The sequence below is a fragment of the Bos indicus x Bos taurus genome, chromosome 5 (genome assembly GCF_003369695.1).
Source record: "Bos indicus x Bos taurus breed Angus x Brahman F1 hybrid chromosome 5, Bos_hybrid_MaternalHap_v2.0, whole genome shotgun sequence".
NCBI lineage: Eukaryota > Metazoa > Chordata > Mammalia > Artiodactyla > Bovidae > Bos > Bos indicus x Bos taurus.
The window spans coordinates 110,407,740-110,435,292 of record NC_040080.1 but is presented as its reverse complement, the minus strand read 5'-3'; the positions used below and the strand labels follow the sequence as shown (position 1 = coordinate 110,435,292).

At 36.4% G+C, this 27,553-nt stretch overlaps 1 protein-coding gene across 1 annotated transcript in view; it reads left to right on the top strand.

Annotated features, from left to right (window-relative positions):
- OTOGL (otogelin like) overlaps window positions 1-27,553 on the top strand; it is a 174,013-nt gene that overhangs the window by 18,529 nt on the left and 127,931 nt on the right. Inside the window, exons 7-16 of the mRNA XM_027543285.1 lie at window positions 2,743-2,864; window positions 6,468-6,673; window positions 12,761-12,888; window positions 13,249-13,355; window positions 21,020-21,126; window positions 21,867-21,992; window positions 23,301-23,409; window positions 24,485-24,531; window positions 25,009-25,154; window positions 26,267-26,390. Coding sequence (XP_027399086.1) covers window positions 2,743-2,864; window positions 6,468-6,673; window positions 12,761-12,888; window positions 13,249-13,355; window positions 21,020-21,126; window positions 21,867-21,992; window positions 23,301-23,409; window positions 24,485-24,531; window positions 25,009-25,154; window positions 26,267-26,390 — 1,222 coding nt within the window. The remainder of the gene's footprint in view (window positions 1-2,742; window positions 2,865-6,467; window positions 6,674-12,760; window positions 12,889-13,248; window positions 13,356-21,019; window positions 21,127-21,866; window positions 21,993-23,300; window positions 23,410-24,484; window positions 24,532-25,008; window positions 25,155-26,266; window positions 26,391-27,553) is intronic.

Below are 27,553 nucleotides of genomic sequence, written 5' to 3'. Positions count from 1 at the left end.
CACCCTTGTTTCTTAGGTCCTGTGAAATGTCTAGCAGTTCTTGAATTTTTGTTTATAATTGAGACATAGGCTCTGACAAGCTTATTGGACGCTCTGCTCACGGGGACAGTGCTTGTTTGTAGTGCTTTCTGGAGAGGGACACTTGTGTGTGGACACTTGAAGGGGCAGGAATCCTTTCCAGTCTTAACCAGTTTAACTCAAACTAGACACCCCTGACTTGAAGTTCCTGGAAAACAACTTGGGCAGACATCTTATTGTTTAGACTACCTGCTCCTTGGAGTACATGCCTATCTTTTGCAGCAACAATTAAGATGGCCTTGATTAGTGAAGGCAAGTGATGGATTTGACTAGTGGTTACTCACATCTCAAAGTGCACAGGAGAGAAATTTTTGAAGTCTTGCAAATCACTTTCAGAATTTAAAAATTCAATTCCTTCTGATTTCTGATCATTATGTGTATGATCTTTTAAAATGTACCCTCTCTTTACAGAAATTTTTAGTTATTCTCTGTATCCCCAACATTCTGAGATGTCATGTGAGTTGCTCTTTTTTTCATACATTGTGCTGGGTACTTTATGAACCCTTTCTAGCATTTCAAACAATTCAGTTTTGGAGTAAGATTTATTTCTTAATTTCCTCTCTTTTAGTAATTTTGTAGCTCAGATATTGGAGCTCCTGTTCTGAGTGACTGATTCCTTAATTTTCTCACTGATTCATTTCTCTTTTCCATTTTTATGCTTTTTTGTTTTGATATTTCTTTCCAATTATTAGATATTTATTTTCCATAGTTATATTTCAATTATAAGTTTTTCCTATATTATCAATATCTAATCGCTTATTTTTATTCCTTGAATTTCACTTTTAGCATCATTTTTTTTGTTTGTTTCATAAATGGCATTTTCTCACTTTTCTCCCTGAAGATACCAATTATGGATTTTTGGAAGTTTATTTTTCTGAATTGTTTTTGACTCCTTTAGTCTCCTTATTTTGGTTTATTTGGCATCCGCCTTTCATGTTGAAGGCTTTCATCAAATGATCCATGAATGTTTATTCACATTTGAATATTAAGTTCTAAAAGTTGGTTAGAAGCTCTGAATATGTGGATGGGGACTTTCTTGCCTAGTGGGAGATTGAGCAGGGAACCTCTAGTTTCATTAAATAAGCCTCAGATATTGGTATCTGTGGGGCTTCCCATGTGGCTTCGATGGTAAACAATCTGCCTGCAATCAGGAAACCCAGGTTCAATCCCTGGGTTGGGAAGATCCCCTGGAGAAGGAAATGGCTTCCCACTCCAGGATTCTTACCTGGAGAATTCCATGGACAGAGGGGCCTGTACAGTCCATGGGGTCGCAAAGAGTCAGACATGACTGAGCAACTTTTACTTTCACTTCATTAGTATCTGTACATCTTTTTCCATTTTGTTTCTTTAAGGAAAATCTTCCATTATCCTGCCTGAAGTCCTGTGTCTGGATTCCTGGATACTGAGAACATTTTTGTTATACTTCTGCTTTAGACTTTTGCATTTGCTATTCCTTTTGCCTAGAATGGTCTAAATATCCATATGGCTTGCTCCTATAGCTCCTTCATCTTTACTACTAGAATTTCCTCTTCTCAGTGAAGCTTTTGTTGGCCATTCAACCTAAACTCCCCCTACCCCCACTGCCAACAACCCTTGATAGACACGCTCTTTGTCTCTTTCCTCCATTTAATATTTCTCCACGTCATTTAGCCCAGGATATATTTCAGTTACATGTAATTTTATTTTTTATTAACTGTTTTCCTCTAATGAAATTCATTTCATGAGGACAGGTATTTTTGTCTATTTTGTTTGACTAATACATTTTCCAGAATCTAGAACAGTCCTCAGTACACAAGTGATCGGTAAAATTTGCCTATTAATCACTAAATTAATATATATTACATTCTTGCAATATTAAAATTTCATATTATCATTGGTGATTTTCCTTATCACTTTTCGGCTTTGAAAGTTCTTTCCTATCTGTAGTAGTAGCTATAGATAGTACAGTAGTAGCTATATTACTATAGTATCTATCTGTAGTTATCTATATTTTTTTCAGTTATTTTCTGGTGTCATTATTTGGACCTTTAGAGGTTTATGTTGGTGGTGGAGTAAGAGAATCTAATATTCCTCTTCTCCTTTCTTCCTCTCCTCCTCTCTTTTCTTCCTTACTTAAACAGATTTTTTTTTACTAGTAAACTAATTTTCTCATCAAATTTTTGATAATTGCTCTTTCCTAAAGTGCCCACACAATTTTATTTTTAGAGAGTTTTAGTTACTTTTGCAACCTTTAAACAGTACTCTATGTAGAACTTCATTTGAAACTCTATTTCATGATTTTCTGTTTCATGAACAGGTAAAAATTATGGACATGAAAATTACAAATGTGTTTCTTGGTGGTGCCCTACTATCTTCCTATCAGAACTATTTTTTTTTTTCCGGTACATACCACTTAGTTTTAGAATATTACATCCTGCATGTAAAGATTCAGCTCATTTACATAAGTTACGCTTGTACTTTATGACGCTAATTCTGTTGTCCGATTTCTGAGGTCAGTATCTTTTTTTCTCTTGGAAATCCTAAATGTAGTCATAATTTTGTGAAGGGTCGTGGAACTAATGCCGTAACACTGTAGACATGCATTGTGGACTTAATAACACAAATGAAAGCATGTATATGTGTTGTTGTTGGTTTCTGTGCTTTCTCTTTTTTTCTCCCTTTAAGGTTCATAATAGCCCTAAATGCCTTGGTTCAGTGTATTATTGTTATCGCTCGATCAGCTTGTTCTTTTCAGACCAAGAAGAAATTCAAATTTATGGGCATGAAATAAAAAAGAATGGAATCAGGTAAGATATGATAAATGATATAGTGAAATCATCACAGATTAACAGAATTTCTAAATATCTCACTCTGGAACTGAACGTGGAGAGTAGGAAGAGAGGATTTCTTCAACAGTAACCTTTGAGTTGGGCTTCCCGGGTACTGCTGGTGATAAAGAACCCTCCTGCCAATGCAGGACACATGTGAAACACAGACTCGACCCCTGGGTTGGGAAGATCTCCTGGAGAAGGGAACTGCTACCCACTCCAGTATTCTTGCTTGGAAAATTCCATGGACAGAGGACTATGGTGGGCTCTGGTCCATGGGTCGCAAAGAGTCGAACACAACAGCAACCTTTAAGTTATAGCATTTGCTGTTGTCTTTTAGTTGCTAAGTCATGTCTTTTGCGACCCCATGGATTATAGCCTACCAGGGTGCTCCATGCATGGAATTTCCCAGGCAAGAGTACTGGAGTAGATTGCCATTTCCCTCTCTGGGGATCTTCCTGACCAGGGGTTGAACCCATGTCACCTTCAGTAGCTGGTGGCATCTTTACCACTGAGCCACCAGGGAAACCCTGAGTTAGAGCATACAGACATCAACATTTCGGTAGCTCCAAAGCCAGCCAGGTAACAAGAAATCTTAACAGTTCAGCCTCCCTAACGTGCACAAACGTGCAGGATACACATACACTTACATTGGTAGAAATAAGATTGTTACATCTACTTGTAAGAGAGATTAAGGAGAAATCCTCATAGTTCAACTCTTAAATTATTTTTTGCCATCTTTCATAAATTTTTTCTTCTTCTTTTTTAAACAGACAATCAAAATAAAACTAAACCTCTGAAAATCCTTTCCAAATTGTGTAAATGAAGTTTAGGCGTCACTTAGGATTTTCGGTTAGAGTTAGGGTCAATAAATAACTGGTCTTGAATAGATAAGAGAGGGACCCACTTCTAGAATTGAAACTTTTGGGGAAATGGATGTTAATTTATTTGATAGAAGGTTTTGTACATTTTAAAGTAGAAGTACAGTGTAATAATCTATCTTCCCAAGCTTAATAAGTATAGAAATACCCAATTTTAAGTTGCCTCTCAATCCTTGACACACTCTCTTTTCTCTGCTTAATATTTCTCCATGTCATCAAGCATAGTATATATTTTAGTTACATTTTGTCATAAATTTTATTAACTGTTTTCCTCTAATAAGGCATATTTTATGAGGGCATTTATTTATTTATTTATTTTCTGTTTGGCTGACATTACTTTGTCAAGAAAAGTAAATTATGTGATAGAACAATTCTATCCATCATTCAGAATTCACCAGCAAGTGTTTGAACCATGGGAATTCTTTCTGGTACAATAGCTGTACCAACCTATGAGCTTGCTTTCTCAATTTAGAGTCCTCAAGAGGCAGCAGGTGGCAGCAGAAAGGCTTTAGATGAAGCACCAGGGGAGGCAGGCTCTGACCCAGGGTTTGTCATAGGCGAACAACCCCAAGCAGCCCCTCCTGGGCTTATTTTCTTGATCAACTGGGTTCTGTACTTTTCAATTTCTTATAAAAGAAAGCTTATCCATTTGAATGGGAAGATAATATATTTACATATATATTTCTTAGAGCTGAATTTAAATAGTGGTTTAGGATTTTTATATGGAATTTGGGGTAGCATAGTGGGCACTTAAAATTATAGTTTTATAAAACAAAAGTGTCATTCGATTAGATTTTCAAGAATACTAATCCTTTGTTAAATCTAGGAGATCACATTTACATTTTAACTCAGAGAAAATATTTCTTTGAAGATTTCCATTTGTATAGTAAGAAGAAGATGGTTTCCTTATTATTCAGCTAAATGCTTATAATAATGCTCTTCTTGGCCTAGGGCCTATCTCATAGCAGGTGCTAGAGAAATGTTTACCAAAATGAAATGAAATGTGTAAGACTCTGCACCTCATCTTTTACCTTTCTCGATTTCAGTTGCCTCCCCTGTGAAACGAAGGGTTTTGGTACATGTGCACCTGTGGATAATTTCCAGAATGAATCTGTGCATTCATTTTAGTTTGCATTGTTATTGTCTCCTGCCTGGGTCACAAGGGGTTTTTCTTAAATTTATGGGAGATTATCAAATCTTTAGAATCACCACTCATCTCTACTAGCATCTTTTATTTTGTTTTCAAAAATTGTGTACTTAATCAAATTTACTGTGAAAGAGATCACGTGACAAATGACTAAACCAAGGAATACGCACAGCAGAACTATACCTCCCTGCAGTTAGCATCCCATGGCGATGGAATATCTTTATAAAACATGACTCACTTTTCTCAAGTATAGCTTTTGTAAACTTGCAAACTTCAAAAATATTATTCATACTAACTTTTACCTTCAATTTAAAATGAATTTCTTGTGTTTTTAATTTTAATAAGTATAGATTATGACAGGAAAGTCTTCTTATTTATTCTTCAATGTAAATTTTAGTTATTTTCTTATTCTTAAAATGAAATCTAATGACTAGATAATTATCTACAAACATACTTGTGCAAATGATTACAGACATTTGAATCGTTTCTTTGGGGACTGATACTGCTGCTGCTAAGTAGCTTCAGTCGTGTCTGACTCTGTGTGACCCCATAGACGCCTATCCCTTTAACGAGTATTCTTAATTTTATAGTTTTTATTTCATGAAGCCATGTTCACTTCCTGGAGAGGAACTCAATAATTTAAAATTTTTGAGAGAAATATTTGAGCATACCTACTCACCTCTCATCTTACTCACATTATTGTTTGTAATTTTCAGTTAGCGTGGCTATTTTAGTAAAAATGATTTTTCCCCTCATTTGCTTAATTACTAACACCTGCTCTTTCCTGTAATACTTTCTGATGGAAGGAGGACAGTGTTCTTTGCAAAGCATTCTAGGTGACTTACTGTGCTTTTACAACGCCTAACTGTTTCCTTCAGTTCTCTTATGTCTCTCGGTTCTCTTGTATGTGTATGTGTTTGTGAAAAATGGAAAGACTAGACATTGGATCAGGAGTTTAACTATTCGTGTGACCCTTGCTTAAATAGATCAAATTGTGTGCAACTTAAAAATTATGAATATAATCCCTATGCAATACTGCATGGAAAGTATCTTTATTCTTAAAGATATACTTTGCAGCATTAAAGCTGTAAATCATAATTAATCATGCCTAGACTTTTTTTGTGGGAAAATGATGATTTGTATCAAAGTGATATTTTGGGGATAGGAGCTCTTAATTCCTTATAGCCAATATTAAAACAAAGTTAAACAACATCACACTCAAGCAATGTGTTTACATACTTTGAGCATTGTTTATTCTTACTTCAAAATTGTTGAGCAGCATTTTTAGATTATCTTAAACTCTCTGGAAGTATAAAATCTAAATAAGTATGCAGAAATAGGTATAATTTTTCCTGCATTTATTTCAATATTAAAATTTCAAAAATGTTGATATTTTCTATAGGGTGGTTCCTTGGGAACTCTAATTGCATGGTTTATTCAACAATTTTGAATCATAATTATCTTTTATTTCTCAGTCACTTCAAGGAAGAAATAGATTATCTGTAATTGATGTTTCGTCATAATTCTTAGATTGCCTGTGTTCTGTTTTTCAAGTTTAACATTGCCTCAGACAATTGGACAGGTTTTCATTGAGAAACTAGCTGACTATATTCTGGTGAAAACAACCTTTGGATTTTCATTGGCTTGGGATGGAATATCTGGAGTTTACTTGAAGCTGTCTGAGGAGCATAAAGGGAAATCATGTGGTCTGTGTGCAAACTACAATGGCATTCAATCTGATGATTTCATCATTCAGCAAGGTGAGCCGGGGAGGAGAAGAAATGGGTGGGTACCTCTGCGGTCTTTCTGCACCTATCACTGTTTATATCCCCAGCAGGGTACAAAACTTGTTCTAGGTTGGGTAAAAAATGGTAGCTATTACTTGCCTGCTTACATGATTTTAAGTGACATTTGAACAGGAAAATGTTTTTGTGTCATTCTTGAAATCCATGAGCTAATTTACATTTGTTAAATTAATACAACTCAGGTCTTACTCATGTAACAAATACTAACTGAGCATTTACTTTGTGTCTGGCACTGTTGTAGGAGCTTAGGATATGTCAGGGAACAAAGCAAAAACTCCTCCCTTCTTGGGGCTTATATTTTAGTGATTCAAACCCATTTGGGGCAAACTTGTCTACTTTTGGACAAAGCATGTTTTGCTTCTAGTCTGGATAGGAATAAATTAAATGACTGACACACAATAGTTCTGTAATATAATAAAATGTAAGCAGAATTTATAAAAGTAGAAAAATAACTTGGAAAGATTTTTTTTATCATGTATGATGATGTACACATCGTTCACACAACTTCATTCTAAGTCATGAAACGAATCTTGGTGAGCTATTAAAAATAGGTTCTGTTTTAGTATGGGTACTAATGTGCAGTGGCAACAAGACAAGAGAATTACAGGACTCACTCATGATTTGCAGCCACATATAAATGTCTAATAAAAAAGAATACTGTGCTTAGTGCCAGCAGACCTGGCTTTGAATGTTGTTCTAAGTCTTACAAGTTTTATAACTTGAGGCATCTCAATTAATCTCTCTGATACTCAGTTTCTTCAGCTGTAAAATAGGGATTAAAATAATTTGGAACTCACAGTATTCTTAATAATAATAACATAAATTCATACTATTTATAGTAATAGTTAATATGAGTACATGGGCTTCTCAGATGGCTCAGTGGTAAAGAATCTACCTGCTAAGCAGAAGATGTGAGTTTGATCCCTGGATCAGGAAGATCCCCTGGAGAAGGAAATGATATCCCACTCCAATATTCCTGCCTGGGAAATCCCTTGGACATAGGAGCCTGACAGGCTACAGTCCACGCGGTCAGAAAAAATTGGACATGATTTAGTGACTAAACAACAATAACAATATGATTACATAGCTATGTTATTCCCAACTCTTACAACATCATTCATGAAAGTGAAAGTAGCTCAGTCATGTCTGACTCTGCAACTCCATGGACTATACAGTCCATGGACTTCTCCAGGCCAGAATACTGGAGTGGGTAGCCTTTCCCATCTCCAGGGGATCTTCCCAACCCAGGGATCGAACCCAGGTCTCCTGCATTGCAGGTGGATTCTTTACCAGCTGAGCCATGTAAGGTGGGTGGTATTTTCTTAATTTTACAATGAGGACACAAGGGGATGTGCCTGATGTAACATAGCTTGTAAATGGTGCTATCAGAATTGAGCTATAGCTCCAACTCACTCCCAATGCTATGCCTAGATAAACATGAGAGATATTGAATTCAATCTGTAAACTGCTATATAATACTTTTTGTTTTACATTATAAAATTAATAAGAAGAGTTGCCCATATGTTGTGTTTTAAGGGGATGAAAGTCCTACTTAGAGTGTGAGTTCTGGAATCAAATTCTGCTTTGCCACTTATTAAACTTTCTAAGTTTAATGGTATACTAGTAGTGTATACTTCATAGAGTTGCAAGGTTTAAATGAGATAATCTGTGTAAAATACTTAATACAGTGCCTGGCTTGGCAAATTGTTAATTACTGTTATTTACTGTTAATTATTATGTTAATTATTTACTGTTATTATTAATTACTGGCTAATTTATAGTCATCTCCAAGTGCTCTCAATAAGCCTATAATGGAGCTAACAGGAAAATGTTTGATTGAAGACATTGCTTTTAGAGGCCATTGTTAATATGCTAACATTTTCCCTGTATGGTTACTGCTTCATCAGTGTTAGTTTACTAGTAGCTAAAGAGCAGGGCTTCAAGGAGTCAGTTTTCTTACATAAAAAATGGAGATAATAATAATAACCCTGAGGCCTTCCCAGATTGTGAGGATCTAATGAGAAAATGTAAATGAAAGTGTTTCAAAGTGAGCACAGTACAAATATGCAGCATAGAGATCATCCTGAAATGGTGTTTTGCATCCAGTTGGGTATTTAGAAATGAGAGAGTTCACAAAGTTGGCATGTTGAGACTATATTAGGAAGTAGGGTTTTGGACCCAGGCAGAACCAATTAGATGTTAATTATTGATTTCTTTTTCTTCTGTATCAAAGCTTTATGAGTGTTACTGAGAAAAGAGTTAAAAAAGACTGCTATGGGTAACTTCCCCGGGAACATTTAGGGAGCATGGTCCAGAAACTAGGGTAGAAAATAGCATCTGCTCTTGTTAGAGGCAGAGAGATTCAGATTAGGATTTGAGTGAAAAATCAGACAGACTTTGGTAAGCTGGAACACGGAATGGTTGCTCGCAGTGACATAATTGGGCTGCATGTAGAGGACTGTCAGCAGGTTATTTGTGGGAGAAGACCAGAAGGAGGAAACTTGACTGAATTATGGCTGAGCTGGCAGTAGGCAAGGAGGATCCTGGAAAGTATGTGGAAGAAGCCTGGAGAGAGCTTTCTGCTTTTTCACAATTTTATTTAGTGTATAGTGTAAAGCAGGCTTCCCAGTGGCACTAGTGGTAAAGAACCTGCCTGCCAATGCAGGAGACACAGGAGATGAGGATTCAGTCCCTGGGTCAGGAAGATCCCCTGGAGGAGGACACAGCAACCCACTCCAGTACCCTTGCCTAGAGAATCTCATGGACAGAGGAGCCTGGCGGGCTACAGTCCATAGGGTCGCAAAGAGTTGAATATGACTGAAGCGACTTGGCACGCCGTAGTGTAAAGCAGAATTATTTAAAAAAACTAACTTGCAATAATTTATAAGGATGTGACTAGAACTTGCCTATTGATTTTCTTCCATACTGTAATAATGCAAGAAGATGTCCATTGTTGAGCTGTATTACCTTTAGCTTAAAGATGCCCAGTATTCATATATTCCCTCCCTTTTGAACCTTCCTCCCATCTCCCATATGTGTACCTAAGGCTGATTCATGTTGAGGTTTGACAGAAAACAAGAAAATTCTGTAAAGCAATTATCCTTCAATAAAAAATAAATTAAAATAAAAGATACCTAGTATTTTCTTGAAATAGTCTGTACTTTGCTGATTAGATAAATCTTTAGAGGCAGAGCGGTAGTTTGACTGAATACGATTGAATTCATCGTTTCTTAACAGTGATTAAAATTGTATTTCTCTGTGCATTCCTATGCATTCTTCAGGCATGATTTCACAAAGAAATGAGCCTTTTCAGAATTTCTGTAGATATAGAAAGATTTAAGTTTGTTGTCAGATTGAGATTCTTATTCCATAATTCATGTCTATAGCTAGGTACACATCATCATAGAACCCCTGATTTTCTCTTGTTTTTCCAGCATAATAATTAATAGTGTCTCTCTTTCACTCTCACAAGTGTCCCAATATGGACAATAAATTACTTCATTTGTAGCACATTTTATATGAAGCATTTTAATTTTAGTTTTGCAGGCTTCAAGACCACCAGTTGGTTTGGATTTAAAGTCTCATAGTAATGCAATGCAGTGTAATAAAAATAAGCTAAATATGTGGTGAAAAGTTGGAATTAAAATGACCTCTTTAGGATTGCCCAGGTTGTTTAGTTACATTAAAATTTGTGTATAAATATGGAAAAAAGTTGGTCCTAGGACGTATTTTTGATTCTTCAAACCTTTAAAAATATGCTGGAGACTTCCCTGGTTGTCTGCAATTAAGAATCCACTTTGCAAAAAAAAAAAAAAGAATCCACCGTGCAGTGCAGGGGATTCAGATTCAATCCCGAGTAGGTGAACTAAGATCCTCCATATTGAGCAACTAAGCTGGTGCATCACAACTAGAGTGTCCGTGCACTGCAACGAAAGATCTGCGTGACACAACGAAGGTCCAGACGTGAGCGTGAAGTCGCTCGGTCGTGTCCGACTCTTTGCAACCCCATGAACTGTAGCCTACCAGGCTCTTCAGTCCATGGAATTTTCCAGACAAGAGTACTGGAGTGGGTTGCCATTTCCTTCTCCAGGGGATCTTCCCAACCCAGGGATCGAACCCGGGTCTCCCTCACTGCAGGCAGACGCTTTACCGTCTGAGCCACCAGGGAAACTCCTGAGTGCAGCACAAAAAGCCAACGCAGCCAAATAAATAAATACATATTTTCAAAAAGACCTTTGAAGGAAAAACTTACGATGATGCTTTGAAATGAAATGTGACTATACATTTATTTAAAATGAACATTAGTTTTCCCTCTTAAAAATTAAGTATGTTAGATCCAACCTATACTTTGTTGAGTGTGACACATTTCCACAATATCAGAGAATGAGGTGAATCAAACATCTAGGATTCTAATAATCTATTTAATAAATATGGCAAACTTCCTCGTATTTATTTGTTCCCTTATTTCCCTCAAAATATATTTTGAGCACCCACTCTATACAAGATAGTAAACTAGGGATCCAGCAATAGGATAGCTTAGACAAGCTCTCCCCCTTAATTTAGTAGAAGGCAAAATAAATAAAGAGACAAATTAAAACACAATATTTATGAGCAATAGCAGCCGTGAAAAAAGGGGGAAAGGGGACTGATAGAACAGTGTTTGTTTAGGGGATCTAGATCACATGCCAGAGAAAGCTTCTCTGAGGAGGTCATACTGAATAGAATTCCACATGAAGTCAGGGAGACAGCAGAGGGAAAGTTGGGGGGAAGAGTAATTTTGAAGGAGGAGATGCAAGAGCAAAAGCAGAAGCAGGGTGGGAATGAGCGTAAGTGAAGAATGGTGTAAAGCCGGAAAGCTTGGAGTTGGTTGACCAAGAATAGGAGTGGAAGATGTAAGAGAGTTGGGGTGGGATAGAGTGGATGAGGAGGTAGGGAGTTGGGGGAGTGCAGAGGCCAGATCAGAAAGTCTTTCAGGCCCCAGTAAAGTTTGGGATTTTATACTAACAGAGCAAAGCTTTCTTATGGATAAACTTCCACAATCTTTCCAACAATTGGTAGTAGTAAGTAGACATCTTCCTATCTGGAAGAAACTGAGAGTAGTGAACCATTTGACTTGCTATTTTTGATTCTTGTGGTGCAGTAACTTGTATTGCATGGTAGACCTGTGGCTGTGTATATCTCAGTGGTGGAGAAGCTAACACTCAGACACGAAGGCTAGCTGTTAGATGGAACTTCAAGATGTCATCTTGTTTGGATCTGCTAAGGAATCATGGTTTCAGATTCTGCCCTTGTCTGAATGTGGGGCAGAATTCACTTTCATGTCAGGCCCTGAACTTGTCCTTTGACAGGTAGATGGCCCAGAGTGCTCTCCAGCAACTGTCTGCTTATTGCTGCTGTACATTAGCTCCTGCATCTTGCTTCAGAATAATGCTGGGAAGGCATGTGGATTCTTAATCTGTCCTGAGCATCTTTAGAAACACTATTCATCATATTCACATGAAATGAATTCACTTCTTAGTCCCCTCTTCTCCAGCTGTCTTTTCCGGTTTTTCATTGTCTGTATGACCATCCTCTGACATCTCCACGAGGGTGCTAGGTACCCCCTAAATGAAGCTACAATTTTAGTAAGGTTCCGACTAATGTCAACTAGAATGAAAGGGCTGTTTGAAAATTTTTATACCAAACTTTTACTTATGTTTTTAGTTGTATGCATACTTTTCTCCTCTTTGCAGTATACACTGCAGGCTAATTAGTACTTTACTGGTATGCATGTGGTGCCACTCACTTTCAACCCTCCCCCATGTTCCTTCAATGAAGTTTTCTTTTTCTACTCCAATGGTATTATTGGTATTTGGTACTTAAACTTTGTTCAGTGTATCTTTATGGATATTATGCTAAAGTAATTCTATAGTCTAATATCATTGGTAATTATAAAGTTACTGAGTTTAGCTTTTTGACCAGAAATTTTATGTTGGTGAACTGTGTGTTTGTGGAAAGTGATCCTATTACACATATTTTTGTGTGTGTGTTTGTGTGAAATAGAGGACTATACAGAAGACATTGCTGTGTTTGCAAATACTTGGTCGGTGCAAACTCCAGATGACACCAAATGTGTACCCACACCCTCAGATTTTCCAAATCCTTGCTCCAGTGGAATGCCAGCATTTGAGGTAAATATGATGTGAAAAAACTTGGCATGTTGGATACAGCACACGTATAATTGTATTTGTATGTTTCACACTAAACATTTTTAGTGTAAACACAACATAATTAAACACTATTAAATTCCAGAAATGTAATGCAAGAAGAATAAATTTGTGTTTACTTCCAAAACAATGAATGCAATGAGCTTCATAAAAGTGGTGCTCATTATGAAAGTAGTTAGAAAATGTTGTTTAAATTTATAAGCCTACATACCTTCTCTTTCCTAATAAGAACAGAGAATCTTGCAAATAGATCAATGGAAAAAAAATGAGAGTACATGCGTATCATTTAGTATGTTCTAGTGACTACCATCTTTTTCTGCATAGGCAATCTTCTTCAAGTGTCAGATCCTGTTGCAATTTCCCTTTTTGAGCTGCCATGAATATATTGATCCATATTTGTATATTGCCAGCTGTGTTAATGATCTTTGCAAGTAAGTGAAATAATTAGCATTTATAATGAAATTCTTTTATCCAAAAAGAAGAGCAAAAACCATTCTATAACTTTACTATCTCAACAGTTGACAGAATGTAGTGGGAAATGTAAAACATAAGCTGTACTAGAGCTATTAGAAACTTACTGGGTAATAGTCACGTTGCATTTGAAAATATGTGATGATAGTGATGATGATGGTGATGAAAGTTGCCCAGTCGTATCGGACTCTTTGCAACCCCATGGACTGTATAGTCCATGGAATTCTCCAGGCTAGAATACTGGAGTGGGTAGCCTTTCCCTTCTCCAGGGGATCTTCCCAATCCAGGGATCGAACCCAGATCTCCTGCATTGCAGGCGAATTCTTTACCAGCTGAGCCACTAGGGAAGCCTGAAAATATGTGGGTTATTTTGAAATAGCTTTTGATATTGATTTCTAACATAATTCCACAGTGATAAGAGAACATACTTGTATGATTTCAATACCTTTAGGCCGTGAAACTTTTTGCAGCTTGTTTTATGTCCCTGGATATGTTCCAGTGTCTCCTAATTTATAGTCTATGGGAACTTGAATAGAATTTGTATCCTACTGTTGTATGAAAATTGTATAAGTCTTAATTATTTTTCATTGGTTCATGATGCTTTCCAGGTCTACCATATCCTTCTACTTTTCTGTGTATTCATTCTATTAATTTTTGAGTTTGATATTGAAACTCCAACTAAAAAAAGTCTAAATAATAATGAAAATGTGAAAAAATGAGATATGAGTGAGATTGATGATAAAGTTACAGATTCTGCTAAAACCATTGCCTTATGTATTGCCTATGTGTATAACTGAAAGAAATGCTAAATATAAGCAGAAAATTAGGGAAAATAAACATATAATATTTTTCACACCAAGGTTACAGGCTCCTGCATTCACTCCTGGGGTAAGAACACCAGACAAAGGTGGTTGTCTAGGGAGTAAATTCAATGAGACTCATCATAATATATTCATCAATATAGATTACCATTATTGAAGTCTTTTTATTTTTTTCAAAAATTTAACAAGTAAAAGATACATGCACACCAATATTCATAGCAGCACTATTAACAATAGCCAAGATATGGAAACAATTTAAGTGTCCATGAACAGATAAATGGATAAAGAGGATGTGGCATAAGGGGACACATGTATATGTATGGCAGATTCATGCTGATGTATGGCAAAAACCAACACAATATTGTAAAGCAAATGTCCTTGGATTCAAACTAAATTAAGAAAAAAGGTGTGACATATCTATATATTTCATGGAATACTACTCAGTCACAAAAAGAATGAAATAATGCCATTTGCAGCAACATGGATGAACCTAGAGAATATCAGGCTAAGTCAGAAAGAGAAAGACAAATACCATATGCTATCACTTACATGTGAAACCTAAAATATTATGCAAATGAACGTGTTTATGAAATAGACAATCACAGAAGACAAGCTTAGGTTACCAAAGGCGAAAAGCTGTGGGGAGGGATAAATTAGGAGTCTGGGATTAGGAGATACAAACTACAGTATATAAAATAGATAAAGAACAAAGTCCTGCTGAATAGAGCAGGGAACTGTATCCAATATCCTGTAATAAAACATAATGGAAAAGAAAATGAAAAAGAATGTGTATATATGTAGAACTGAATCACTTTGCTATACACCAGAAACTAACACAACATTGTAAATCAATTACACTTCAATTAAAAAAAAATTACCAAATGTATGTGATTAGCTATCTTGAATGTTAGAGAGTATCTCAGGAAATGTTTAATATGCTTTTATTTTTTAAGTATTCCAAGAAGTATAAATGGTACATGGAAACATTGTTATGAAAGACCAGACTAATTTTTTGTCTGAATAAAACCTCTGAAATTAAATCCTGGTAGCTTGTTAGGAGGTTTAAGTTTACCAAAGGTGAAAACAAAGAGGAAAAGTTGAGGTAGTGTGAAATTATGTTACTTATAATCACTCTCAGAGAAGGCGATGGCACCCCACTCCAGTACTCTTGCCTGGAAAATCCCAGTGGACGGAGGGGCCTAGTAGGCTGCAGTCCATGGGGTCACTAGGAGTCAGACACAACTGAGCGGCTTCACTTTCACTTTTCACTTTCATGCATTGGAGAAGGAAATGGCAACCCATTCCAGTGTTCTTGCCCGGAGAATCCCAGGGATGGGGAGCCTGATGGGCTGCTGTCTATGGGGTCGCACAGAGTCGGATACGACTGAAGCGACTTAGCAGCAGTAGCAGCAGCAGCATAATCACTCTGCCTTTAACTAGATTAAGATAATTATAAAAATAATGAATGCAATTATATTTTCCAGATATTAAAATGAGATTGTTTGGGATGCTTGTTAATTTTGAGTTAAGTACAGTTATACCTTTATTTGTATGTATAGTCTAAATTTCAGAGATTTTTTAACTAATGCAGGAGCTTTGAAAGAATATTCCCTCTGCCCAAAATATTGAGTGCTGACCTTTCTTTATATTTAACAACATTCTGTTCTCTATTTGGTTTTACTTTTCATCTAAGTGCTGTATTGTTATCTCTGTTCTATCGGTCTGTTTTGGAGGGATCTGTAGGTAGTCCATTGCCCTGATTTCTGGCAGATCCAGAAAAGTCATTCTCCATTTATTAGTTGGGATATTGTTAGGCTGCTTCAATTGGCAGAATATCAGGGGCTTCCATTAAATTGGATGCTTGTATTTCTCTCACATGAAGTCCAGGCTGGCAAGTGGTCTTGGGTTCATAGTGTGTATCTGTTCCACGAGTTTTCCATTGACTCAGTGATACTATTGGCTATATCATCTCTCAGCGTCTAGGGTATTATTCTCAATTTCATTGTCAAAAACTGTCTCACCACTGCCATGTCCATCTTTTAGCCCTTAGGAAAGGAGAAAAGGAAATAAAGAACTGTCATAGCTTAGTCAGTAAAGAATCTGCCTGTGGTGCAGGAGACCTGGGTTCAATCCCTGGGTCGGGAAGATCACCTGGAGAAGGAAATGGCGAACCCATTCCAGTATTCCTGCCTGGAAAATCCCATGGACAGAGGAGCCTGGTGGGCTACGGTCCATGGGGTTGCAACAGTTGGACAGGACTTAGCGACTAAACCACCACCACCAGCATTTTTAAGGACAAGATCTAGACGTTTCATGCACATTTTTACTTTTAACCCTTTGGCCAGAACTTAGAAACATGGCCACTCCTAGAAGTAAGGACAGCTGGGAAATGTTGTCTTTGGCTTGGCAGCCATATGCCCAGCCAAAGCTTGCAGGTTCTAATATTAAAAAGAAGAGGGAACTGGGCACAAAATGTAGCCTATTGTACCTGCTTCATCTGAAATTTCATCATTAAGAAGTTAACGTTTTTGTCTCTTGAAATTTTGTTGTGTTTACACTTTGAATTTTGAAACCTAGTTGCTTTCTTTAGAGCAAATAAAAACAGCAGAATAGTGAAACTCCTTTACTGGTTGAAATCAACTGACATCTAAGATATGTACTTGAGCTGAAGAAGCCAGGCAAAGCAGCCATGTAAACCAAAGAAAAGACTATGCAAGTGAATAAGTGTGCATTGATAAAGTGGGAGAGGGAAGGTACCAGAGCTGGCCTTTCACTGTCCTCAATAGTCCATCCAGGACTACACCCGCCTACATTCTTTTTCCCCTAAAGGAGATTCTGTTCACTTCTTATATTAAAGGAGTGCCTCACAGGGATTCTATACCATGATTATATAATTATGAATCTGTTGAATACAAATTTCCTGCTTGGATTAGGATAGTATATTGAATTCAGTTTAATACATATTTCCTGAGTGTCTATTCTGAGCTGAGCATTATGTCAAATCTTGGCACAATAGAAACAATTTATTATGTTGATTTTTAATTTATTTTATTTTACTTTAAAATTCTTTTTGTGTGTTGATGTATGGCAAAACCAATACAATATTGTAACGTAATTAGCCTCCAATTAAAATAAATAAATTTATATTAAAAAAATTCTATTTGTGAAGTATAATTGATTTACAATATTATATTAGTTTCAGCTATATAACATAGTGATTGCATATGTTTATGGATTATTTTTATTTAGAGTTATTATAAAATATTGACTATATTCTCTACACTGTACATTACATGCTTGTATCTTGTTTATTTTATACCTAGTAGTTTGCACCTCTTAACCCCTGTTTTCTCCTATTTTGTCCCACCCCACCCCCTCTCCCTACTAGTTTGATAAGCACTAGTTTTGTTCTGTTTTTCTTTTGTTATAGGTATTCATTTTATTTTGTAAAAATCTGACCTATAAGTGAAAACACACAGTATTTTCTTTCTTACTAAGCATAATACCCTTCAGGCCCATCCATGTTTCTGCAAATGGCAAAATTGTGTTACCTGTTTTGGCTGTGTAATATTCCATTTATAATATTCCATATATAATATTGTCTTTATCCATTCACCTGCTGATGGACACTTAGGTTACTTCCATATCTTGGTTATTATAATAATGCTATGTGCTAAGTCGCTTCAGTCATGTCCGACTCTATGGGCTGAAGCCTGCCAGCTCCTTGACCATGGGATTCTCCAGGCATGATACTGGAGTGGGTTGCCGTGCCCTCCTCCAGGGAGTCTTCCCAACCCAGGGATCAAACTCTTATCTATTATGTCTCCTGTATTGTCAGGCGAGTTCTTTACTACTAACTTCCCTGATGGCTCAGACTTTAAAAAACCTGCCTGCAATACAGGAGACCTGTGTTCAATCCCTGAGTTGGGAAGATCCCCTGGAGAAGGAAATGGCAACTCGCTCCAGTATTCTTGCCAGGAAAATCCCATGGACAGAGGAGCCTGGCAGGCTCTAGTCCCTGAGGTCACAAAGTCAGACACGACTGAGCAACTAACACTTTCACTTTTAGTGCCTCCTGGGAAGTATGGCAAAACAAATTTGGAGTGTTTCCAGAACACAAAAAGTGGGGCTGGAGCATGGTGAATGGGAGAGAGAGAGAGGAGATGAAGTTAGAGAAGTAGGCACGGTCTAGATTACCTAGAGTCTTAGGGCTCATAGTAAGGAGTATGAATTGTTGCTTGATCTTATTTCATATAACCTGACTATTCTCAGGAGATCTGAATTTGCCTTTTGCCTAGTTTCTTAACTTCTGCTTATTCCAGGTAGGTGTACTGTGTTTTAGCCTGGATTATGTTAGAATGTCAGTTAATTTGTTTAGAATGTAATAAATCAAGGGGGGAGAAGTAGTACAAAATGAAAACGCAAGGCCCCTTGTTAAAAAAAATTGCTAAGCATTCAAGATAGTGACAGCAGAGCATTAAACGAGTACAGGATCCAACTAAGTGACAGCCTTTTTAAGAGCAGAGCCTGTGTGACTGATTGCACAGGTCACATTCCCATGAAGCTGGTTCTGATCTTGATAAATTTTACTTGAAAAAAATGAATGCCTTCTACTGATGAAAAATTAATGCTGCTGTGAACATTGATAAGCATGTATCTTTTCGAATTAGTGCTTTTGCTTTCTTCAGATATATACCCAAGAGTGGAACTGCTTGATCATCGGGTAATTCTATTTTTAGTTTTTTGAGGAATTTTCATTCTCTTTCCCGTAGTGGCTATACCGTTTTACATTCCCACCAGCAGTTCACTTGAGTTCCTTTTCCTCCACCTCTTCACCAACAATTTGTTATTTGTTGTTGTTGTTGTTTTGACAACAGCCGTCCTGACAGGTGTGAAGTGATGTCTAATTGTATTCCCTGATGATTAGCGACGGTGAGCATCCTTGCAGGTGTCTGTTGGCCATGGAAACAGAAACACTTAGAAATAGTCCCTGTCGTAGGAACTCAGATTCTCATGGGGCAGAAAAACAGGTTCTCAGCAATTGTACATGCTTTAAACGCAAAGTATGGTGAGTGTGGAGGAGAGAACTACTAACCTCCTCAGGGAGTGCCTAGAGAAAATGATAGCTGGGTTGGAATTTGAAGGATCATACAATACCAGTCCTTGAACTCAGGTCCTCCTCATTCTGCTTCTAATAATGCTGAACTTAGCAGCAAGGAAATGCTTCTAATCTTGCCGCACACAAGTCAATTGATTAAAAACAACCGTTACTTAATGAGTATTTTCCTTATTAACGTTAACATCCAAAATGGAAAAATAAGCTAATTTTCCCCTCAGTAAATAATTTGTTGCCCAACTGTTGTTTTTATGCAATGCCATGTGTAATGTGCTTAGTACAGTTCCTAGTGTAACACAGACACAACAAACGGTTTGGATAATAGTTGCGTTAGGTTGGAAAACCAATATTCAGTTACTTTTTTAGCCTTCAAAGCCTCCATTAATTGTAGGAAGAAATGCATATGTTTAAAGTAAATCATAAGTTTAACGTCTTTCTAAGAATTCAACGATTTTAACTTACCCTGTTTTTCAGAGACTTGTTTGGAGATTTAGAATATTTTCTGTGCTTCTGAAGTCTGCAGTCCTTTTTTTTATTCTAAAGCTTAGTTAATTGGACTAGATAATCTGCATGACTCCAGTTACAGTAACACAGGATAAGGGCAATTTGAGATCAGTGGTTTTTACAATAGAAATACTGAAAATGCTAAGGTCCACAAAATACAACATTCTTAAGGGTGTAAAGGTATTTAGCTATTTAGACTTTCAGTTGGGTTGAAAAACAAGCCCACTATCTTATAAACACTGTTGATTTTATAGATGCCTTGTTAATCTGCTTTGGGAATTGGCTGACCTCTTATATTTGTTTGGGGGAGTTTCTAAGGTGATTATAAAAAAATACTTAGAGATTATTCACTCTTGGCAGCATTAGCAAAGTAACTGGCTTTAGTAATTTAAACCTGAAAGAATTAAAAATCTTTTAAATCTCAAATGAAATGCTGTTTATTTAATCCTTCACAAGTGCTTATTATTAGTATTGATTTTATTCCAGCATGTAAACTATCAAGAGCATGGTGAATAGAAATCATTTTTCTATTTAGAAATCTATCTTAGAAATCATTTTCATATTTTATGTTTTTATTGTGATAGAATTATTAAATAGGTTAATTAAAATAATATTGATAAGATTTATTAAGTTTTGAAAGGTCTGGGATGTTTTGTGTGGGAGCAAAAAAATACAAAGATTCTAGAACAAATGTCATAATTAGAATAGAAATCTTTTTCAGTATGGTACTCCGTTGAATCCAAAGAAAAAATGGCCAAATTATTGAAAGACTTAAATGAAACAATTTACTTAGTCTTTTAAATCTGGGATCCCATGTTTATATGTTTTCTACATTATTGGGGCTTCCCTGGTGGCTCAGACGGTAAAGCGTCTGCCTACAATGCGGAAGACCTGGGTTGGATCCCTGGGTCAGGAATTTCCCCTGGAGAAGGAAATGGAAACCCACTCCAGTACTCTAACCTGGAAAATCCCATAGATGGAGGAGCCTGGTGGGCTACAGTCCATGGGGTCACTAGAGTCAGACACGACTGAGCGACTTCACTTCACTTCACTTCTAATATTAGTTGATCAACTAATATTAGAATATTCACCACATAGTCAGCTTTTCTCCAGAACAAGAGCTCAAGGGCACAGTTCCTGTCAATATTTCCTGTATGATTTTTGATATCTTTTCACTTTCCAGAACTCATGATGATGAAACCTATTGTCGAGCGGCCACCGAGTATGCTAGAGCCTGTTCCCATGCAGGCTACCCTATTCAAGATTGGAGAGATGACTTTCCAGCATGCAGTATGTTTCCTTATTTTCCAGCCATGCCTGTGTACTTCTGTTAATTTTAGGCTTATCCTGGTACTTAAAACTTACCCTACTTGTCAAAACTAGTGAACTGCAAAGACTTGTTATTGATGCAGTAATATTGGTAAACTTTTGAATACTTTTAAAACACTCTAATCTTTGTCTTTATCTGGCTTACTTCACTTATTATGATAATCTCTCACATATGTTGCTGCAAATAGCATTATTTCATTCTTTTTATGACTGAGTAATATTCTAAGATAAATACCATACAATAATGTATACATGTGGAATCTAAAAGATAAAAAGAAACACATGAACTTATTTCAGAAATAGAAAGAGACTCACAGACACAGAAAACAAACCAAGGGGAAAAGAGAGGTGGGGGGAAGAATAAATTAGGAGGCTGAGATTAAACTATACACACTACTATGTATAAAATATATAACCAATAGGGACCTACAGTATAGTACAGGGAACCATACTCAGTATTATGTGATAATGTATATGGGAAAATAATCTGAAGAAGAATTTATATATATATATAGTGTGTATAATATATATTATATATGTATAACTGAATCACTGTGTTGTATACCCAAAACCTACACAATATTGTAAATCAACTATACTTCAATAAAAAAATTTTAAAAAACAAACAAAAAAACACTGTAATCTTTCTCAAAGAGAGTTGAGTAGCATTGACTTACTGCTCACCTCTTTGCCCGTTTTAGTCGATAAGTGTGATGACAGCTTTGTCCATCGGGATTGCATCAGTTGTTGCCCACCAACCTGCACGTTTGAGAAACAGTGTCTTGGGAGCAATCTCCATTGTCTTGATGGATGTTATTGCCCAGATGGTAAGTGCTTCGTGAAAGAAACTGTGTCTGCACTCATTGTGACTAGTACCCTGTGGTCCAAGACTCATGGCTTTGTGTCCTCTCTTGGGATGTTAGGGCTATTGCAAATTTTCTCTCCTTTTAGGATTTGATCCTTAAAGTGACTATAAGGAATGGATGCTTTTCTTTAATAAAAGGCTTTGATCCCTGGATCAGGAAGATTCCCTGGAGAAGGAAATGGCAACCCACTCCAGTATTCTTGCCTGGGAAATCCCATGGACAGAGGAACCTGGTGGGCTGCAGTCCATGGGGGTCACAAAAGAGTTGGACGTGACAGCAACAATAATTTATATATTTTCATTTTTTAAAGACAAAATCAAATTCAGAAAAAAAGTCTTCATATCTTGGTAGTACAAGATTTTAGTCCTGATGTAGTTTTAATATTTGTAATTAGAAGTGACATAGCAAATGATAGAGATGGGATTTAAATCTGCAATACAAATTAATAGATATTTATAAGAACATTGAGGATTTATCCAAACTCCTTTATTTTTGCAGATTAAAAAATAGAATCCCAGAGAAGTTAAGTGATTTCCCCACTGTCATGCACTTAATATGAGTGAGGACTACTTAAAACCAGATCTATTGACCTCGGGCCGTTGTTCTGTCAATGCTACTCAAAGCCCATTGGACCAGTGCCAGGCCTGAACTGTTTGCTCCCAGTCAGCGATGTGATAAGGACTTTGCACCAGAACATAAATCCATGCACCAGAATATAATTCCTTTGACTAGAAAGTCTTACTCTGAAAAATGATGAGCTGCATCAAAGAATGTGCTTGGTAACATTGGTTCAACCACCTTTACTTGTTAGAAAGAAGTAACAAATGCAGTTCTACTGTACTAGCTCTTTGAGAAGTGTTTCCTGGCTCTTTATTATCTGTGTGATGACAGTGTATGTCTCATTTTCACATAAACAGAAATTAAACAGAATAAATTCAATACTTTCTCCCTCCTCTCCTCCCCTCTCCTCTCAAAAGCAAAGAGACATTAGTTGCCCTATTTCTGTGTTGTGAATCTTAACATTTTGATAGCAGGTAACGGGATAATAAAGTTGAAAACCTCTGAAATAGACCCTTATAAGGTAGCTACTGATTGAGTCAGAGCAACTGAGCTACTGATTGAGACAGAGCCAGGCTCCTTAAAAGTAATTTGTATTTCTAGCACCTAGTGAAAGCAAGTGTTCGATAAAAGTTGGCTGAATTATTATATTCCAAGAATATCATTCTTCTTATTTCTTTTGTGCATTTGATGTATATTTTTCTTAAATAGGCCTCATAATGGAAAATGGGACTTGTATCTCCTTGGAAAACTGCCCATGCAATTTTCATGGATTAGCTTATTCAGTTGGCTCAAAAATTGAACAAGAATGTACTGAATGGTATGTGATCAATTACAGCTAATTATTTCTGGGTACCTGACTAGGTGACAATTTTACCTTGACATATGTTTAAGGAGATATACTTTTTACTGATTTTTCTTCCAAAAATTCTCAGACTCAGTTTCATTGTATTTAAAGCCTTTGGGAGGTAGGAGGGACCATCTATATTTTCTTTTATGATGTAACTCTTCTCACTTCTGTTGGTAATTCTATAAATTTTTATATCCATGTGATACACTGTTGAATAATCACTAATTTGCACATGCTTTTACTCATAGGATTTGACGGTTCTCTTGTCCTTCTGTATTGAGTACTTTAAAAAGTGACTCTTCATATCACCAATCTTGGGCCATGATTAGAGACTTTTCAACATTCTTAAATTAGCTAACTAGTTAGCTACTATAGCCAAAGATTAAATTCCTCCAGGGCAGTCTAAAAAGAAATAGAGGTATAAATGTCATTAGGCAATTTTCCCTTTGCTGTCTGTGTATATAACGGAAATACAATTGAAAACTAACCCTGTTCTTAGATACTGATTTGAATTCCTGCCTTTCAGAGATTATTCTTTCCTCCAAAATTCATTATCTGTTTGGTGGTAGAAGGCAGAATTTATCTTACAAAGGGGACATCTTTTCTCTCTCTTTTAATGTCTGATGATCTGCAAAGCCAACTTTAAAAGGTTTTAGTAGATGACGTGACTTATTAATCTTAACTCGTTGTATGTGTTTCTCTAATGATACGGGTAAATGCTTTACTGTGTGTGGCCTTTTTTTTTGGTTTAAGCAATGAGGGAAGGACAGAAACAGAAGTTCTCCGTACTTTTGTTCTTGACTAATCTGTACTACCGTTGTATCATCTTCATTGATTTTTAAATATGGCATGCCATAAATAATAATTTAGGTACTGGCCAGTCCAAGTTTATCAGTTAATTGAACTTTTGGAGAGATATTTTTCAGGTCAGATTATTCTGAACCTAAGAAACATGATACATTCGATACGTTAACCAATACATTATTGCAAACATTCACACAATTTCTCTGTGCAGTTAGATTAATATTTTTATCATTCTATTTAGTGTGTGTGTTGGTGGAGTTTGGAACTGCACTGAGCATGACTGCCCAGGTAATCTTTTAAAATGTTTTTAGAGAAAATGTCTTGATTTTCTTGAAACTGAGGAGGAAGCTTGCACTGATGTTTTATAAGGTCTTCTTATGTGTAACAAGAGATGTAATGATCTTTAAATCCAGATATTCAGAGGATAAGTGGAAAATTGAATAAATGATAGCTCTGAGCAGACAACTTTGGTAAAAATGTATGAAAATTGTACAAGTATTATAAACTCTAAAAAAAAGTGGAATAGCCATCATTAAATACATTTAAAATTTAATCAAATAATATAATTTAGCAAGTTTGTCAAACTAGTAAATTTTAAGCACTTTAACTATTCTTTTTGATACCTGAACAGTTACACTATTGGCCTACTGCTTTTTTTTGACCTCCTGCTTTTTAAGAATAAACATAACTTCTTCCTCCTTCTCCTTTCCTCCTTTTTCCTTCCTCTTCTCTTCCTCCCCCAACCCCTGCTTCTCCTTCTTCTAGTTCAGTGCTCCATTGTAGGTGATTCCCATTTTACGACTTTTGATGGTCGACATTATTCTTTCATTGGAATGTGCCAATACATCCTTGTCAAAGGAACTGGAAAAGATAAATTCACAATTACTTTACAGAAAGCTCACTGTGAACAGGTAAGAGCATTTCAAAATGACCAGAGGAGTGTTCATTTTTTTTTTTTTTTTGGCTCAAACTTCTTATCTAGGTTAAAAATAGTAACATGAATGGGTATAGTTGTTTTCTTCAAAAATCAGACACCATTGATTGTTAAGATGCATCATTATTCTGTATACCACAATGAAAAAAACATGTTGATGATTGATCTATGTTTGCTATTAACTATATCATGTATCCTGATTTCAAAGATATCAAAATATTAAAAAGTCTTATATACTATATATTTATTGAATTTTCTTTCTTAAAAATAGTGTTTATATGTATAGATTTTTGAAACATTTCATATATGACTGCACAATAAGCAATGTTTTTTGTTGCCTCAAAACTGCTGTCTTAAAGATGATTTTTGACAGAATTTAACAAGTTTCACATCATTCTAAATAGATATGATGGCTCTTTTTTTTAGCATATGGGAATATTTATTTTAGACCTTTTCTTGAAATAAACACATCTATAATTTGTAAACAAAGAAACACAGGTCTTTCATTTCTCTTTCTAAATCAAGTAGTCAAAATTTTGCCAAAATCTTTTATTCTACTTTTATTCCAACATAAAATGGTTGTTTTCAACAAAATTCCAATCTAGTTTATGAGCTTTTTTTAGTTTGATTTTTTTTTTCCTGTGCAGTATGTCAGAGTCTTAATTAGCTTTCTACATGGAATTGTAATTCTCTTGGTTCTTTTCTGTACTGAATTTTTTACATCTAAATACCACAGACGAATTTGGAAAGGTACTTTATATTCTATGGAAAAGTAATTATTGGCACTTTATTGAAAACATTTCTATTTAATAATCTGTGAAAGGCATATATATACACAAGGTATATTTAATGTAAAAATATAGTTTATTAGTAATGGGGCTGCATGAGATTCACAATAAAATGTGTGACTACTTTATAATATTGCTTATCCTCTAGTCTTCCGTATACCAGAAATTTTTATCTGTGTGCGCTCTCTCCTTTCTTCTCTCCTTCACCTTCTCCCATTTCTCTCTTCCATTGTCCTTGTCCCTGACTAGGTCTCTCTTTTTCTCTCTCATTGCTTTAACTGATAATTTGATTTTTATGCAGAACCTTGGCTTGGTCTGCCTTCAGTCTGTAACTCTGATTCTGGAGGATGATTTTAACAAACAAGTGACCCTCAGTAGGGGAGGGCAGATCCTCACGAGTCCCAACCAAGGCTTCAGTCTGAATGGTAAGAAGCAATGCCAGTGGTATACTTTTCTTACACTAACACTAACAACAACACAACCTCAATGGAGTCTTCTCCATTAACTGACGAACCTAACATTTATGGAGTGCCTATGTGTTTCCAGGTCCTCAGCCAAACTTAGTGGAGACCACCACATTTATGGGGCTTAGTGTTTATCTCAAGTGGCATTAGTGTTTATCTCTAGTGTCATATGGGACAGTGCAGACACAGAGTATTTCCATTGTTGCATAAAGTTCTATTGGGTAATGCTGTGCCTGGATATTTTCAGTTTGGATTTGATGCTGAAACAGTGGTAGCCATCTGAAAAACACTGAAAGAGGCTAGGGAGCTTAAGTGAAAATGGAGATAACTTGAGGTTTTGAAGATTGGCTTCCCTGATAGCTCAGTTGGTAAAGAATCCTCCTGCAATGCAGGAGATCCTGGTTCAATTCCTGGGCTGGGAAGATCTGCTGGAGATGGGATAGGCTACCTATTCCAGTATTCTTGGGCTTCCCCAGTGGCTCAGCTGGTAGAGAATCTGCCTGCAATGCAGGAGACCTGGGTTCGATCCCTGGGTTGGGAAGATCTCCTGGAGAAGGGAAAGGCTACCCACTCCAGTATTCTGGCCGGGAGATTTCCATGGACTGTATAGTCCATGGGGTCACAAAGAGTCGGACATGACTGAAGAACTTTCACTTCACTTCAAGTGGCCTAGAGTTTGGAAGAGGAAACATGCAAGTAAATGACCACTTAAAGATATGATAAACTCAAAGATATGCACAGAGACTTCGGGAGTCTAAATGATTAGGTATGTCTCACCCAGCACTGGGTGTGCTGGTGTGGTCAGGAAGCTCTTCTTAAAGAAAGGATATCCAGTTGAGCTTTTACAGCTGAGGAATTGCCAGGATGAAGGAGATGGGGAAAGTGTTCTAGGCATAGCAAAGAGGAGAACTATGGAGTATGTATACTAGCTTGGCATTGCTACAGCATGAAGAAGCTAAGTATAGAATGTCCAGAGATCAGAACAGGGAAAGAGATGGGCATGAGAATGAGGATGGCCTTACTTTTTTGAGTGAAGTATAGCTGACTTAAAGTTTCAGGTGTACAACAGTGATTCAAAATTTTAATAGATCAAAGCCATTACAAACAATGGCTGTATTTCCTTT